Source organism: Rhinolophus sinicus, chromosome 14, assembly GCF_057876585.1.
Source record: "Rhinolophus sinicus isolate RSI-liver-muscle chromosome 14, RSI-T2T, whole genome shotgun sequence".
NCBI lineage: Eukaryota > Metazoa > Chordata > Mammalia > Chiroptera > Rhinolophidae > Rhinolophus > Rhinolophus sinicus.
This window is the reverse complement of record NC_142514.1, coordinates 187,386,626-187,401,286: the sequence shown is the minus strand read 5'-3', so window position 1 is coordinate 187,401,286 and position 14,661 is coordinate 187,386,626. Positions and strand designations below refer to the sequence as shown.

General features: G+C 58.4%; 1 protein-coding gene across 2 annotated transcripts; it reads right to left on the bottom strand.

Moving 5' to 3' along the window:
* Window positions 1-5,180: 5,180 nt before the first annotated feature.
* ASCL2 (achaete-scute family bHLH transcription factor 2) lies at window positions 5,181-10,071 on the bottom strand. Of its 2 annotated transcripts, none has more exons than XM_019713684.3 (2): window positions 8,386-10,071; window positions 5,181-7,820 (listed from the first exon to the last, which is right to left on the bottom strand). In XM_019713684.3, exon 1 carries the CDS (start codon window positions 8,982-8,984, stop codon window positions 8,403-8,405), a length of 582 nt encoding a protein of 193 aa, XP_019569243.3. In that variant the 5' UTR covers window positions 8,985-10,071; the 3' UTR covers window positions 5,181-7,820; window positions 8,386-8,402. The 2 variants fall into 2 exon arrangements, with proteins under 2 accessions (XP_019569243.3, XP_019569244.3); XM_019713685.3 differs by having other exon boundaries at window positions 5,181-7,817.
* Window positions 10,072-14,661: the final 4,590 nt, after the last annotated feature.

Below are 14,661 nucleotides of genomic sequence, written 5' to 3'. Positions count from 1 at the left end.
AGGGGAGCAGGACAGGGGTCTCAGGGATGCCTGACTGGGAAGGAACCTTCATAGGGCAACCTTGGTGTAGGTGATACAAGTGTAGACATGCGTAAGCCTCGTGAGCACACTCCAGATTCACACGTTTTACGTAAAGTATACCCCAATTAAATGACAGCGCTGCTTGTCCAGTGCCCCCGCCAGATCTGCAGACCCTCCATTGGCTCCCAGGAAGGCCCAGGAGGAGAAGGACCCAGGCTGGGCATGGGGTGGCCCACAGGCTTCCAGAGCAGCCTGGCTCCCCAAGATGACCCCTGTGTGGAGAGCCTGGGAGCCTTCGGGGTGTGGCTCCAAGGTGAGTCCCAAAGCTTGTCCCTCCAGCCTCAAATGCACACCCCCTCTGACCCCCTCTTTCTGGTCACTGAGGCAGCCGGGAAAATGCAGGTTGTGCTACAGCAAGCAGGCAGGGCTGGCCACCACTGCCTGGGCAGCCCGGAGGGGCTCAGGCCACTTGACACAGGTCTGTGCCCTGCCCTTCCGCATTTCCGCAGGGGAGGGCAGGGCTTGTCCATCCTGTCCGTCTGCTCTGTCCATCCACTGGACCCACCCCACCTGCAGGCTTTCACTGCAGCCTCTCGATTCACTCCTGCCCAGCTCCCCAGGTGCCCACAAACCCTGTCACTCCTGTTCCCTGGGTGAAGTGGCCTGACTTGAGACCCCAAGGGGCAGCCAATCTAGGAGAGAACCCTCTGCAGCTTTTCTCCAAAGGCTGAGGTCATAACTCCGAGCCATATGGTGCTGGATACCACTGCTCTTTCCACCTCTGAAACCCCCCACCAGCCACCAAAGACCCCCGCCCCCTAAGGTTCCTGCTGTGGCCTGGTGCCCCTGAAGGAAACTTTGGGAGGAGGGTGGGATGGGAGCATACGCAGGGCCCGGGGGTGTGGAACCGACTGGGCTCCCCTCTTCCTGACCGCCTACTCACCATGCTGGCCCACCCTCTCTTCCAGTCCCTGAGGGAGCTGGAGGGAGCTGGGAGGAGGCCCTGCCTGCTGAGACGGGGGCAGGGGAGGGGGGCAACCCTGGAGGACGGGGTCTGGGAAAAGAAGGTTCTGGGAGGTCACCATGACATTGTGTTGGTACAAAGGCAGCCCGGGCAGAGGGGCTGGGGGCAGTGTGGAGTGGATGGAGGAGTGGGTGTCAGGAACCCTGGTAGGGGCCCTGAGCAGCTCAGCTGGCCCCAGCCCACCCCGCAGGGCTGCAGGAAGCCCGAGGCCCCGCCACCCTCTGCATTATTCCCCTGACCAGCCCCAAAGGCTCAGCCCCACTGGCTACAGGCCGATTAAGGAGGTCATGTCAGAGAAGAGGGGATGACTGCCAAAGGTGGCCGGCCATGGGAAGGGCGTCCCACAGGCCGCTCCATGTCCCTTGAGCAGAACCGCCATTGTGTCCCCTCCCTGGAAACCCTGCTGTGCTCTGACCAGCCTTGGGAGCTCATCCGATGCCCAGTCTCAGTTTCCACACCTGTAAAATGGGCACCAGGCACCAGGATGGACTGGACATTGCCAGACACGGCACCACAAGCAGGGGCAGTTAGGACGGTGACAACACAGTCCAGGCGAGGCAGGCGACGTTGGAGAGGTGGGGTGCACGCTCCCCACACTAACACACACACATCTGTGCAGCTCAGTTGCCCATACTCAGCCATGTGCTCACTCACTCCTGAGAAAGCCGCAGACATTCCGACGAGCTGCCCACACCCACCCTACTGCTTAGCCCCCATGCCCAGCTCCAGCATGCCAGCTACCGCGCCCCACCCACAGAACCCAGGCTCTGGCCTGAGACAGAAGGACCCCAGCACCGCAGCCCTCCCTGGGCCCTGCAGGAGGGAGGAGGCAGGGTGAGAGGCCTGTTGGGTCTGGGGGTTGGGAGGGGTCGTGGGGACCCCCAAGGCCTTGTCAGGTGGGGCAGGAGGGACCGGGATGGATGAAGGAGGGTGAGCATGGTGCATGCAGCTCAGGTCTCCCCAAACCTAGCGTGCCAGCCAGCCTTTGTCCGCTGGGCCGGCCTCTTTTCAATCCCCCCTGCCAGCCCACAAAAGGCATTCAAATGAGAGACAAATATTTGAGCTTGGAGACAGCCCATCCCAGCCTCTCCAGGCTGCCCAAGCCGCTCCCAGGCCCTCATTTGGGTACTAATTGGATTTCGTTTAGAGGTTTGCATGTTTATCAGTGCAATGCGGGGCAATGGCCAACCACTGGGGACCTGGACAGAGCCCCAGGGCTTGTAGGCAAATGCCAGGTGGGGAGTGGGAGGGAAACACTGGGAGCCCTGGGTGGCAGCCAGCACCTTCTCACTCATATCAGGGCAGGAAACCTGAGCTGGGGAGAGGCCACCCCTGTGAGGCCTGGGCCACGCTGCAGGGGCCTGGCCTGGACCCCACGCAGAACCCTGTGGGACAAGCAGGAAGAAGAAAGTGAGTCTTACAAACAGGGCTCTGATGCTAACCTCCCCATAACACCAGCTCCCAACACCCCACCAAAGGGACATCCGCCCCTCTCCTGGGTTGTCACATGATGTCACAGGGACCCTCCCTGGAAAGGCCTAGAACCTGTCCCACCCTTCTGTGGGCTCACTGGAATCCCAGCAGGTGAGGCATCTTGTCCAAGGCCATTCAGGGACCCAGGCCTCTGTCTTTGCAGTGCCCAGCCTCCTGTGGCCTGTGCCCTGTCGCTGAGCTGGCTAACCCCCGGCAAGAGGTCTCGCCGTGACTTCGCCAAGCCCACCCTTGGGTGCATTCACTCGGGCGGGATTTCCTGATCTTTGTGGAGAACAGGCTTTGCTGACAGCAAACAGGCAGACGGGACCTGGCTCAGAGTCCCCACTGTCCCCCAACCTTGTCACAGGGCTGCGGCCTGGGTCCTGGCATGCAGTGGGCCGGGTGAGCCAAGTGGGCACGCACCCTTTTTCTCCCTCCATTTGGTGTGTGGCCTTGGGCAGGGGCTGCTCTGGGGGTGCTGACAAAGTAACCCTCCCCTCAGCAGGCCCCTCCCTGCCTCTGGGAAGCTGGAGGTTCAGAACTCTGGAGACAAAGGCCTATTTCAATGTGTAAGGGGGCTGGGGTCCCAGCCTCAGCAGGGGGCGCTGCTGGGGGCAAGGTTGTGCAGGCTGATGGCAGTTCCCTGTGGCATCAGGCCCCTCCCACACTGACTTGCCCCATTAATCACAGCCAGCACCTAGGGGCAGGGCTGAGACTGGTGTGGGTGCCCGGCAGGAACCCATGGGGGCCCTGGGAGCTCGGCAGGGGTCCGGACACGGCTCACAGCCACTGCTCCATCCATCTCTCTCTTTCCTTCTTTTGCTCCAGTCCTGGCCAAGGAGAAGCCTGGGAAGGGGGCAGAGCGCTTGGTCCTGTCCAGCTCCCAGGGCTCCAGGGAGCCCTTTCACAGCCACCCAGGCCCCTCCCCTCTTCATCACACGAGCCTCCCGCCCCACCCATCTGGGGGCTGGGGTGTTCTGTGGTCTGAGCTGGTGTCCTGGCTCCTCTCTGTCACTCATTGCTGACAAGACCCTCCATTTCATGTTCCCAGTAGAAAAACAGCAAGAACGGCCCCCTCCAGGCAGGTGTGGAGGCCCAAGGGAGGCGTGAAGTGAGGTGTGATGGGGTTTTAGCCAGACCCTGCACACCTCTGGTACATGTGGACCTCAGGCTGGTCCTTGAGCATCCCCGGGCCTGAAAGAGGGGTTGACACCCCTCAGAGGAAGCTAGATTCCTGGGGAGACCTGCCCCTCCCACCATTCCTCTAAGAGCTCAGGAGTGACTCATAGCCCCGGGGCTCAGGACAACTGCACTGGGCAGGCCCTGAGCGTCACCTGGCCCACGCCCCATTTGTATGGGAGCCAGACTGAGGGCGTGGCTACGCATGTTGCCTACTCACACTAGTACAGCGCCCCCACCTTTACTGCTGGGAATAGGACACTGACCCCTCGCACCACCCCAGCAGTAGGGCTTTGCCCTCCCCCCAAGTCTCCATGTGGGGTCCTCAAGCTCCCTGTCAGCAGTGTGGCTAGCCCCCTCCCCAGGGTCCCATCCCATGGGGATTCAGGACGCCAGGCGGGAATTAGGGCAGGGGGGAAGGCAGGCACTGGCCTGGAAGATGGGTATGGGAGCCGACAACCCCCTGCCCTTTATCCAGTGCCCACTACATGCCAGCACTGCCGGAGCAGTCACCCTCGTGACCTCCCTCCCGAGCTCTCTAGGCCACACACGATTGCTCCCCTACTTTATGGTGAGGACATGAGGTTTGATGTCACTGATGAGGAGTCTTTGAGGCCCCTCCCCTGGCCTGGATGCCACCCCTAGGCGAAAGCCATAGTCCAGGGTAGAGGCAGGTCCCTAGCTCCTGCTGCAGCCAAAGGCCTCCAGCGGCAGATGTGCCATTGGACACAGCTGTGCTGCCCAGTCTCCAGGAGGAGGGAAGGTGAGGGGCAGACCAGGGACCGGCCTCACAGGCGAGGGCGAGGCGCAGACACACAGGCCCCTACACAGCATGCTTTCATGTCATCTTGAAATTCACACTGGTGACCGTGTGTTCGCCAGTGAAGGGCACTGGGACAGTGGCACAGCCCATGAGCTGAGGCCATGCCCACCGGACACAAGTCTACCCCGTCTGCATGACACCAGGAACACAGTGTTCCTGAGGATCCACACTGCAGGGGGCCAGGGGGCCACGTCCTCCCCCAGCAAGAGGCGCTGACGGCCCCAGGGGGCCCTGTTCACTCAACCCAGGACTTGAGTGAAATGCAGAAAGATGTAACAAACACAAACGCCCATGGAACCCACGTCCCTCTTCCTCGTGTGACTTCCCTCTGCAAGCCCTCCACTTAGGCGAAAAATCATGACACAGCAGGAAAGGAACAGATGGGTGAGCCCCGGGTTTCTTCCTATCAGTCCTTCCTGAGCCACACGCTGAAGGGAGAGAGTGAAGGTAGATCGTGCATATCAAGGAGTGACATATTAATAAAAACAATGACAGTGTTTTGGTGCTGCGTTTCCTCTGTTCTGGTAAAAATAACATATGTCTGCAAGTGCAAGCTATGAAGTACGAATGATGTCACGTCAAGATTCTGGAGTGAAATGATCTTCCATCTGCACTGACCACTGGCACTGCACGGTGTACAATGGAAGCTAAAACTCCCGCTAATGATTTAAGTTGTTTATTTTTCTTTACTTAGAACGGCATTCAATAGCAAGTTTCAAACACCATAAGTCAAGGCACAGACCCTGAAGACAAGGCAAACGCTCTATATTTCAGCACGTTAATGTCATGCTTTCCCCATTTTTGAACAAGGGTGCTGTGTTTTCATTTTGCCCCAAGCCCGAAAATTATGAAGCTGGCCCTGGGTAAGGGGGAGAGCTGGTGCTGGATTTGTCTCCCCAGAATGCTCGAGGCCCTCAAGGCTTCAGAAGCAGGCTGACAGGTGGGCTGTAAAGACCCCCTCCCCTATTTTGAAACCAAAGCCGAATGACCAGTCCCAGATGTCAGTGAGACACCTCCAGTGGGAGCTGGGCCGGCTCCTCCGGGAGTCTGAAGCAGGCTCTGACTGAGGGCATGGTCCGGCCTGCTCAGGACCGCTGCTGTGTCCCTCGGGATCCAGTGTGTCCACCCATGGCCAGACCATACGACTGACTCACAGATGCTGCTTGTGGGTTGGATCCCGTGTCCTCCACTAAGACGTGGGCTCCATGAGGTCAGGGTTTCCCTTAGGCACAGTGATGTACCCAAGGGCATGACAGTTCCTGGTACAGAGAAGGTGTCCAAGAAAGGTTTCAGAACATTTGCATATGTTTGGAATTTTCCATAAGACAGGAGGACAAAAATGGCAGCACTGTGCTGATACTTTGCAGAGTTTCATCCATAGCATGCCGGCCCTGGCTCGCAGGGCAGGGAGAGCGGTCCTTGCCTCCTGGCCCCATTCTCCCAGGCTTTACTCCCCTAAACCCATGTACGGTCTCACCCTCTCCCTGAGGTCAAGGTGAGGAGTCACAGGACAGCCCAGGTCCTGTGGCTCAGTGAGGTCACTGGCCAGGGTGTGGGTCTCTGGGAGAACGCTGTAGGGTGGCCTTCACTGGGTGGCCATGCAATATGCTCCCTTCTGTCCCTGGGAGAAGGCCAGTTTACTCAGCCCTGCAGCCCCAAGCCACAGCAGGTCTACTGACCCCAGCCAGCCTCAACAGACCCACTACCCTGTCGCTATGGTTACCCAGGAGACATCTGCTGTCTGCCAACACCACAGCTCCTCCTCCCAGGGTTCCAACGGCTTTGACCCAACTGCTCCCTGACGACAGAAAGGGTGCCTTCAGCACCTTAAAACAGCCTGGGGGATCCCCATCAGCCTGGCCCCCACCCGTGCAATAAAAGAGCTTTGGGCACCGGCTAGACTTCAAAGCTGCCGAGGCCCAGGTCAAAGGTAGAGCTGAGTCATCTCCGTGAGGGCCCTTTGAGCTGGGGGAGCCTGGGGGAAGGGGGCCTGCCTTGTTCCTCTCCAGGGTGGCTCTCACAGTGCCCATAAATGGAGGCGGGCTGGGCCTTGCTGCTGCCACCCAGGCCCCTGCAGCCTGAACAGCAAGTGAGGGTTGAGGCTGCAGGAACAGTAGCTCGAGGCTTAGTACAAGGTGTTAGACACTGCCAGACACCTCTCCTTAATTCCTCCCATAACCCTGTAAGGGGGCTGTGCTGTCACCCCCATTTGCAGGTTAAGCAACTTGCCCAGAGACACCCACTAGGTGGCAGGCAGTGGAGATCTGAAGCCAGGCAGCCTGGACCCTGAGACAGAGGGTGGCTGGTCAGGTCAGGCCACCTTGGGTCCAGTCCTACAGCCGGCACTTGCACCAGCTCCTGTGTTGGTCAGCAGCCTCTAGACCTCAACTTCCCAGCTGTGAAGGAGCTTTGCCTGACCACCCACCGGCCCGCTGACTCCTGCCAGAAGCCGTAGCCTCACAAGGTGCTCGAGTTTCTTTGGCACAGCAGCCACCAAGCTGGCCTCCCAGACCTCACATCCCACAGAAGAGGGGGTGGAGTCTAGGGATAAGTGACCACAGGGGCCAGGCCTGTAAGGTCCAGAGTCTGGGTCACCACCCTCCCACCGACCTTATTCCTGGCCCTCATCTGGGAAATGGGGAGTCTAAGGATCTGGAGAGGGCCCCCAACACCACTGACACGCAGAATTGGTTTATTTATAAAGCCCACCTTCCCTAAAACAGGTTTTCTAACAGGGGTCTCTACCCAGCTGGGAGTGTTGCCCTGGGTCAACCGACTGCTGCGTGGGGACCCCTGCCAGGGACGCTGTCCCTCAGGGGCTGCGGTCTCCACCTCCTTGGCCAAGTTGGAAAATCCCAGGTGTTGGGGGAGGGGCAGGGGTAGACAATCTTTATTGTGTTCCGAGTTAAGGAGTCTGTACAAAAAGAAGTCTTGTATTGCCTGGGCAGTTCAAGTTAACGTATAAAAAGTAGGTGCTCTGTGCCGTCAAAAATCTTCTCTCTGGTTCAGGGAAACCTCCCGAGTGTTGGTGCCTCGGCCCCAGCCCAGTGGAGCCTCAGGGGCGGGGCGGGGCGGGGCGGTCGGGGTCCGAGGAAGCTGCCCCCAGGGCCAGGTCGGGAAGGGGACCGTTTCCACACCGGCACGTGGTCAGGCTGGACTGCCTGGGTAGCGTGGGCGGGCGGGGTCCCGGCTAGCTTGTGGCTTGGCCCGCCATGAGGCAGGGATGGAGGCGCAGGCCGTCCACCGTACTGGCTCCCAGATAGTGAGCGCGCTGCCCGCTCAGCGTCTAGGGCTGGACTGCTGGGAGGGAAGGGCACAGGAACGCGCATTAGTACGGGATCCGACCCTGCCCCCATCTCCCACAAGCGAAGGCGGCGGTTTCGTTTGCTTGGCTGATTTTGGAACTCGAGTCCGTGGGTGCCTAGGCTTCGGTCTGCGGCCCGAACCAAGGCGGGGGCTGGAGCAGCGCTCAGAGCAGCAGTGAGTCAGGGCTCCGCAGCCGTCGACTCATTTCTGCCACCCGGCCGGGGCGCGCGATTTGCAATGCAAAGTCACCCCGCCTCCCAGCACCCTAATCTGCCCGGGGATCCGCTTGCACTCGGGGCCTCACCCGCCCGAGCCCCCCCTCCCCCGACACACACACGTCCCCTCCCTCCCCCTTCGGCGGCGGAGCAGCGAGAGGAAGTTTTGCAATCCCGGACAAACAAACGCTGGTCTTGCACAGGCTTGAAAAACTTTGGGGAAAATGAAGAGTGAGCGAAATCGAAGCCATCTCCGGGCCTGGCGCGTGCGCGGGGCCAGTCCACTCCACCGCGCCCGGCCGCCCCGGCCTCCGACCCTCCCTCTTCCGCTGCCCAGCGGTTACCTCGCGAGGCGGGGCGCTCAGTAGCCCCCTAACCAGCTGGAGAAGTCGAGCAGTTCGCGCTCCACTGAGCTCAGCGCGCCCTCGCAGCCGCTGTCTTCCGACGAGTAGGCGGAGCGCGGGGAGCCAGGCTCCGAGCTGCCCCCGTGGCCCGGGGACGACGAGGCGCAGGAGGGCGAAGCAGAGGCAGCGGGGATCCCAGACGGCCCGCGGGGCGCTGGGGGCCGCGCGGCTGGCGCCAGCAGCCCCCCAGCCAGTGCGGCGCGCACAGCATCGTGTTCGGCCAGCAGGCGCTGCAGAGCGCGGATGTATTCCACCGCTGAGCGCAGCGTCTCCACCTTGCTCAGCTTCTTGCTGGCGCCGCCGTGCGGCACGTGTTGCCGAAGCGCCTGGAAGCCCAAGTTCACCAGCTTCACGCGGTTGCGCTCGCGCTCGTTGCGTCGCGCCACGGCTGCTTCGCCACCCCCGGTCTCTTCTGCGCACGGTCGCCGCCGCCGGCTACAGCGCAACAGCTCTGGGGACGCGGGTCGCCGCCGAGCGGCGCAGCCGCTGGAGACGCCAGGCGCGGGGGGCGCGGGCTGGGTCAGCGCGCTGCTGTCCATCACACCCGCATTCACTCGTCCGGAGCCTCCTCCGAGCCCCCACACACCGCAGGAAGATGCAGGCAGAGGAACTGGGGGCTGTGGGACAACGGCCACGCCCCAAAAGGGGCTGTGGCACTGTGCCTCTGAGCGACTCTCCAGGGTAAGCGTCCCAGGTCGTCAGGGGCCCGAAGACAGCGAGGCGCAAGAGATGGCGGGCCGTGCGCTCTGGGGAGCGTGGGGCGCTCGTGTCCCGCGCGTGCGGTCGGACGCTCCCCAGGTCTTTCTGACGCGGCGCAGGCGGCTGGTTTTTAAATGTATAGATAACCCTCCTCCGCGCCGCCGCCGCCTCCTTTCTCACGCCCTCCTTCCCTTGCCTCGCCCTCCTGCCACGCTTCGCCCTCCCCTTTGCACACACAACCTGCAAAGACCAAGCCGGGAGGGCGTCCCCAACCCCGTCCCCGCGGCACAGTCCGCAGGTCTCTGTGCGCCCCGTTACCCCCAGGTCAGTCCACAGGTCCCCAGTGGGCCCCGGCTCCCAGCAGATGCTCAGTGTACCCCACAAGACGCAGTACGCAGGTCCCGTGTGCGCCCCGCCACCACCTCTGAGCGCTGTCAGCAGGTGCCCGTGCGACCCCCGCCGCCAGAGCGCAGTCCGCAGGTCTGCGACCTTTCGGTACCCCCACCCCGGCGCGCAGCCCGCTAGTCCTCGGAGGCGCCAGTTGTCCGCACGCGCGGCGCACGCTGTGGCGGGGAGGGCGTGGCCACGGGGACAAACCTGCTGTCCCGGAGGCGCGCTAGACCCCTAAGGGCAGCACGCGCGGCGCTACCCGCACCTGCGCCCCGCCCCCCGCGGCCGAGGGGCGGAGGCCGGGGTTTCAGCCAATCGTGGGCCGCCCGTTCAGCCAATCGCGGCAGGCGCGGCCACACGCCCGGCCCCCGGGAGGAAGCTCGTACGCCTGGCTCGTGGCTCCCGGGAGCGTATCTAAGAAAGCCTGGCTCCCGCTGGGTGCTCCTTCAGGCCCCTCCCACTGTGACCGGGGTGTGGAGGTGCACGCGCACCCACAGGCACACCTGTTTCCCGGCCCGCTGCCCACCTTTGATTCCCCACCGGTAATAAGAGAGAGCGACGCAGCCCTTTGGGCGGGGCGGAGCTTAAGAAGTAGTTGAGACGGGGCTCTCTGGAGTGAGGGGTTCAGGTTCCTGAAGCGCTTTGCCCCAAACCACCAACACACACCCTCTGCCTACGGTTTCCGTGCGCCCTGGGCCTTGGGGAGCCTTGAAGCGGAGGGCCTAAAAGTTTGCACCGGCTGTTTCGGACCCGGGGCAGCCGTCCACCCTCCCTCCACCCTCGCAGCTCCCGACCGGTCCTGTATTCCCCCCAGATCTTCCTGGCTTCAGGTCCCATTCGCTCGGGCCACTCACCCCTCGGTGCCTATCACGTCATGGCCCTCGCTCTTTTTTCCTTAGTGCCGCGCTCTTGGCCTCAGCCACTCACGGCTACCCGGGGCCTCCCTCTGCCACCCGTTCCGAGGGTACTAAAATTGGGCCGGTGGGGGAAGGCCGCTGGGGCAGCAGCCTTGCGCCAGTTCAGGCTAGGTTCCCCGGGGAGGTGGGACGTCAAGAGAGTTTCTGTCTTGACGTGGTGGAGGGAAATTTCGGGCGAGGGGCCCGGGACTGTGGACATGTGCAGAATGCACCGTTAATGCGAGAGTTTTGTCCTGCTTCACAGCTGGGAACGCCAGCCCAGTGGCTGTGCCCTCAGGAGACCATAGCTGCATCGATTTTTCACCAGAGTGACCAGATCTTTCTGGGCCAGGACCTCTGGGAGTGGAGTGATGGGGCAGACCCACCTGCCTGGAGCTGCCTTCCCTTTCTGGCTGGGGGAGGCCCAGGACCCCTCCCCAGGGAGCCCACAGGGCCTGGAGCCAGTATTTCCTGTCCACCTTGTGCTCCGTTCCTTTCAGGATTCTCCTGGCAAGTCTGCTTGGCCTTCCTGCTTAGGGAGGCTATTAACTGCCTGGAACCAGGTGGGCATGGGGCCACTTTCATCTCAGGAGGACGCTGACTCAGAGAGGACATGAAATGTGCCCACAGTTATACCTCTGGTGAGTAGAATGATCCAGCTAGAAATGGGGTCCCTGACTTAATCGAGGTGGCCTGACCTTCCCCCTATTCAGGGCAGAAGCTCTGGCTACCTCTGCATCCTCTCCCTGGTCAGAGGTCCTCAGCCTTTCCCTGATGGTCACCTGGCAAACCCCAGCCAAAGATGGGTCTGCCTGTTCTGCCTCCCCTGCCCACGGCAGGGCTGCCAGGCAAAGTCCCAGAGTCCTGCCAACAGGACCTTGACCATCCTTGCCTGGATGTCTGTTCGGCCTCTGGGGCCTGGAGACCCTCAGTTATTATTGCCACAAAACAGACAACCCAGGCTCTAGTCACTTTAACTATGATTTAATTATTTCTCAGGATTCTATGGGTTGGTGGGTGCTGTCGCTGCTGGTTTGTCCCAGCTCGTTCCTGCAGCCAGGTGGCATGTCTGGCTCTCCATGTGGTCCTCACGCTGTACTTCTTTACAGCTGGGTTCCCAGGTGGGGCGAGCAGACCGTAAAGATACAAGGTTTCTTTCTGAGAAGTATTCTAATCGTGACCATGGTGAGAGTGAAAAACCATTCATATGTACACTTTACGTGGAGAAACGGTGTGGGATATGTGGATTATATCACAAAAAACCTGTTAGAAAAAGTTAAAGTATGCTGCCTGTCAGGGCTCTGCCCCAGGCCCCTGGCCACACCCTGGCACCCTCCCGGGGCTGTTGCCCACCTCCAGGCTCTGCCCACTGGAGTCTCCATCTCTGAGCTCTAGGGCAGCAGTCAGTAAACCATGCCCCCTCCCAAAGCCCCTGGCACCCACCAATCTACTTTCTGTCTCTGAATTTTATTCTAGAGACTTCATGTGAGTGGGGTCACACAGGATGTGTCCTTCTGTGTCTGGCTCATTTCACTCAGCACAGTGTTCTCCAGGTCCACCCACATTGCGGCAGGAGTCAGAATCTGCTTTTTTAAGGCAGAGTGACACTCCATTGTCTGGAGGGACCACGTTTTGCATGTCCGTTCTTTTGTTGATGGACACTCGGGCTGCTTCCACCTTCTGGCTGCTGTGAATGATGCTGCTATGAACATGGGGGTACAGATAGCTCTTCGACGCTCTGCTTTCACTGCTTTTGAGGATGTACCCGGAAGTGGGATTGCTGGCTCATATGCTTATTCTGTGTTTAACTTTTCGAGGACCCGCCAATCTGTGGGGACAGTGGCAGCACCATTTTACATTCCTACCAACAGTGCACAAGGGTTCTGATTGCTTCACATCCTCGCCAAAACTTGTCATTGTCTCTTATTTTTTATAATAGTTATTTTTGATGATAGCTAATGGGTGTGAAGTTTAATTTTTTTACCACTTAAAAATGGAAAATGTCCTCAGCTTGTGGGCAGTACAAACAGGCGACGGGCTACACTTGGCCACGGTTTACTGGCCTCTGTTCTCAAGGCGCGGTGTGTCCACGTGCCACCTGCACTGTGCCAGTCGTCCCACAGGCCCCGCAAACGCAGCTCCCCACAGGCTGGACCGCCCTCCTTTTCCCTGAAGCCACTCCTCTGCCTGCGTCCCACCCAGACGTCGCTCCGTCAACAGTGTTTGAACCATAATCCGGGTCCCACACACCAGCCCCTCCTCTGTGCGCTCCCACCATCTCCTGCCCTAATCACCCCAGGGCCAGGTCCCAGACAACTAGGAACAGTCCCCGTGCCTCAAAGCCTGCTGAAATTATTCAAATTTGCCAACCCTTACTCAAGCTTACTTATTTGTCTCACCCGTTCCTTTCCTTGGAAACCACAATAAAGGCCCTTGCCCGTGTTGTCACCTCTCCCTCTGCCTCCTGGCTGACCCTGGTGTGCCCGTGTGGCCCTGGCTGGCATCACCTGTCCCCCACCCCTCCACCCCTATCTTGGGAACTGTGAGGAACAAACCATTTCTTCAATGGCAGTTGTCCCCTGATTTCTTGGCCTTGCCATACCTGAATAAAAATAAAACCTACATTTTAAAACACCCATTGCCTCACGTGGCAGAGAAGGAAACAGGCTAGAGAGAAGCAGTGACTTGCCAAAGACTGGCCAGTGAGTGAGAGGAGAGTCAACCAGCCTGTTGCCAAGTTCCATTGATTCTGCCTCCTTCTGGACCCCTCACGAGGCCTGGGGCTGAGAGGGGCTCCAGTGCCTGTGACCTTGAGGGCCAGCTGAGCCTGTTTGGGAAGCCACCACTCAGCCCAGCCTCTCCATGGAGTCCACCTTTTGCACCTGGGCAGGTATCAGACCCTGAAGAAAGTGCGACACACTCACAACAGGATAAGTCCTCCAGGCCACACTTTCTAACCACGATGCAGTAATGCTAAAAAGAAAACATCCCAGGCAGCTGTTTTTGGGGATGTACCCGGAAGTGGTGAGACAGTTGGTTAGAGTGCAGCGCTTATAGCACCAAGGTCACCTGTTCAATTCCCACATGGGCCAGTGAGCTGCGCCCTCCACAACTAGAGTAGAAACAACAGCTTGACTTGGAGCTGAGCTGCCAGTGGGCAGCCGGTTGGCTCAGTTGGCTAGAGCGCAGTGCTTGTAACATCAATGTCACTGGTTCGATTCCCACCTGGGCCAGTGAGCTGCGCCCTCCACAAGTAGATTGAAAATGACGACTTGACTTGAAGCTGATGGGTCTTGAAAAAACACACTGTTCCCCAATATTCCCCAATAAAACAAGATAAACAAAACAACAACAACAAAAAACCCATCCCAAGATCAGTCACCAGCAGGGCCAATGAGAGCCAATGCAGAGGGGAAAGGTAGTCCTCTAAATAACACTCATAAATAATAGGAGGAAAGAAGAAAGAAATCTGGAATGGCCATTTTAATATCAGAAAAAGTAGATTTCAGAGCAAAGAATATTAGCAGGGGTAAAGAAGGTCATTTCAAAACAATTAAGGGACCAATTAAGAGGATACAACAATCCTAAGCCTTAGACCTTCAGGAGAAAGAGACAAGTCTATAATTATAGTCAGAGACTCCACTCCTCCTTTCCTACTTGATAGAACAGGTAGACAGAAAACTTTTTTTTAAATAGGGAAAAGTAAACAACACTATTATCCAACTTGACCTGACTGACATTGATAGAATACTCAACCCAATAACAGAAAAATACACATTTTTTTAAAATGCATATGAAATAGATACTAAATTAAACCATCTTATAGGCCATAAAACAACCCTTGAAAATATGAAAGGATTCAAGTTATGAAGTATATTCTCAAGACCCAATGGAATTAAATTAGACTGATAAGAGAAAAATATCTGGAAAATCTCCAAATACTTGGAAATTAAAAAATAGATCTAAATAACTCATGAGTCAAAGGATAGATCAAAAGAGAAATTCAAAACTACCTTGAACCAAATAAAAGTGAAAACACAATACTTTGAAATGTGTGGGATGCAGTCCTTAGAGGAAAATTTAAAATACTCAACGGATATTGAAACAATAGAGGTCTCCAATCACTGACCAGCTCCCTTACAAAACTAGTAAAATAGGAGCAAATTAAACCCAATGTTAGTAAAAGAAATACAAAAAATGAAAATCAGTGGAATCAGTGAAACTGAAAACA

What these genes read in the sequence shown, in the direction of transcription:
- ASCL2 (XM_019713684.3), bottom strand. Translation starts at nt 8,984, where the DNA reads ATGGACAGCAGCGCGCTGACCCAGCCCGCGCCCCCCGCGCCTGGCGTC.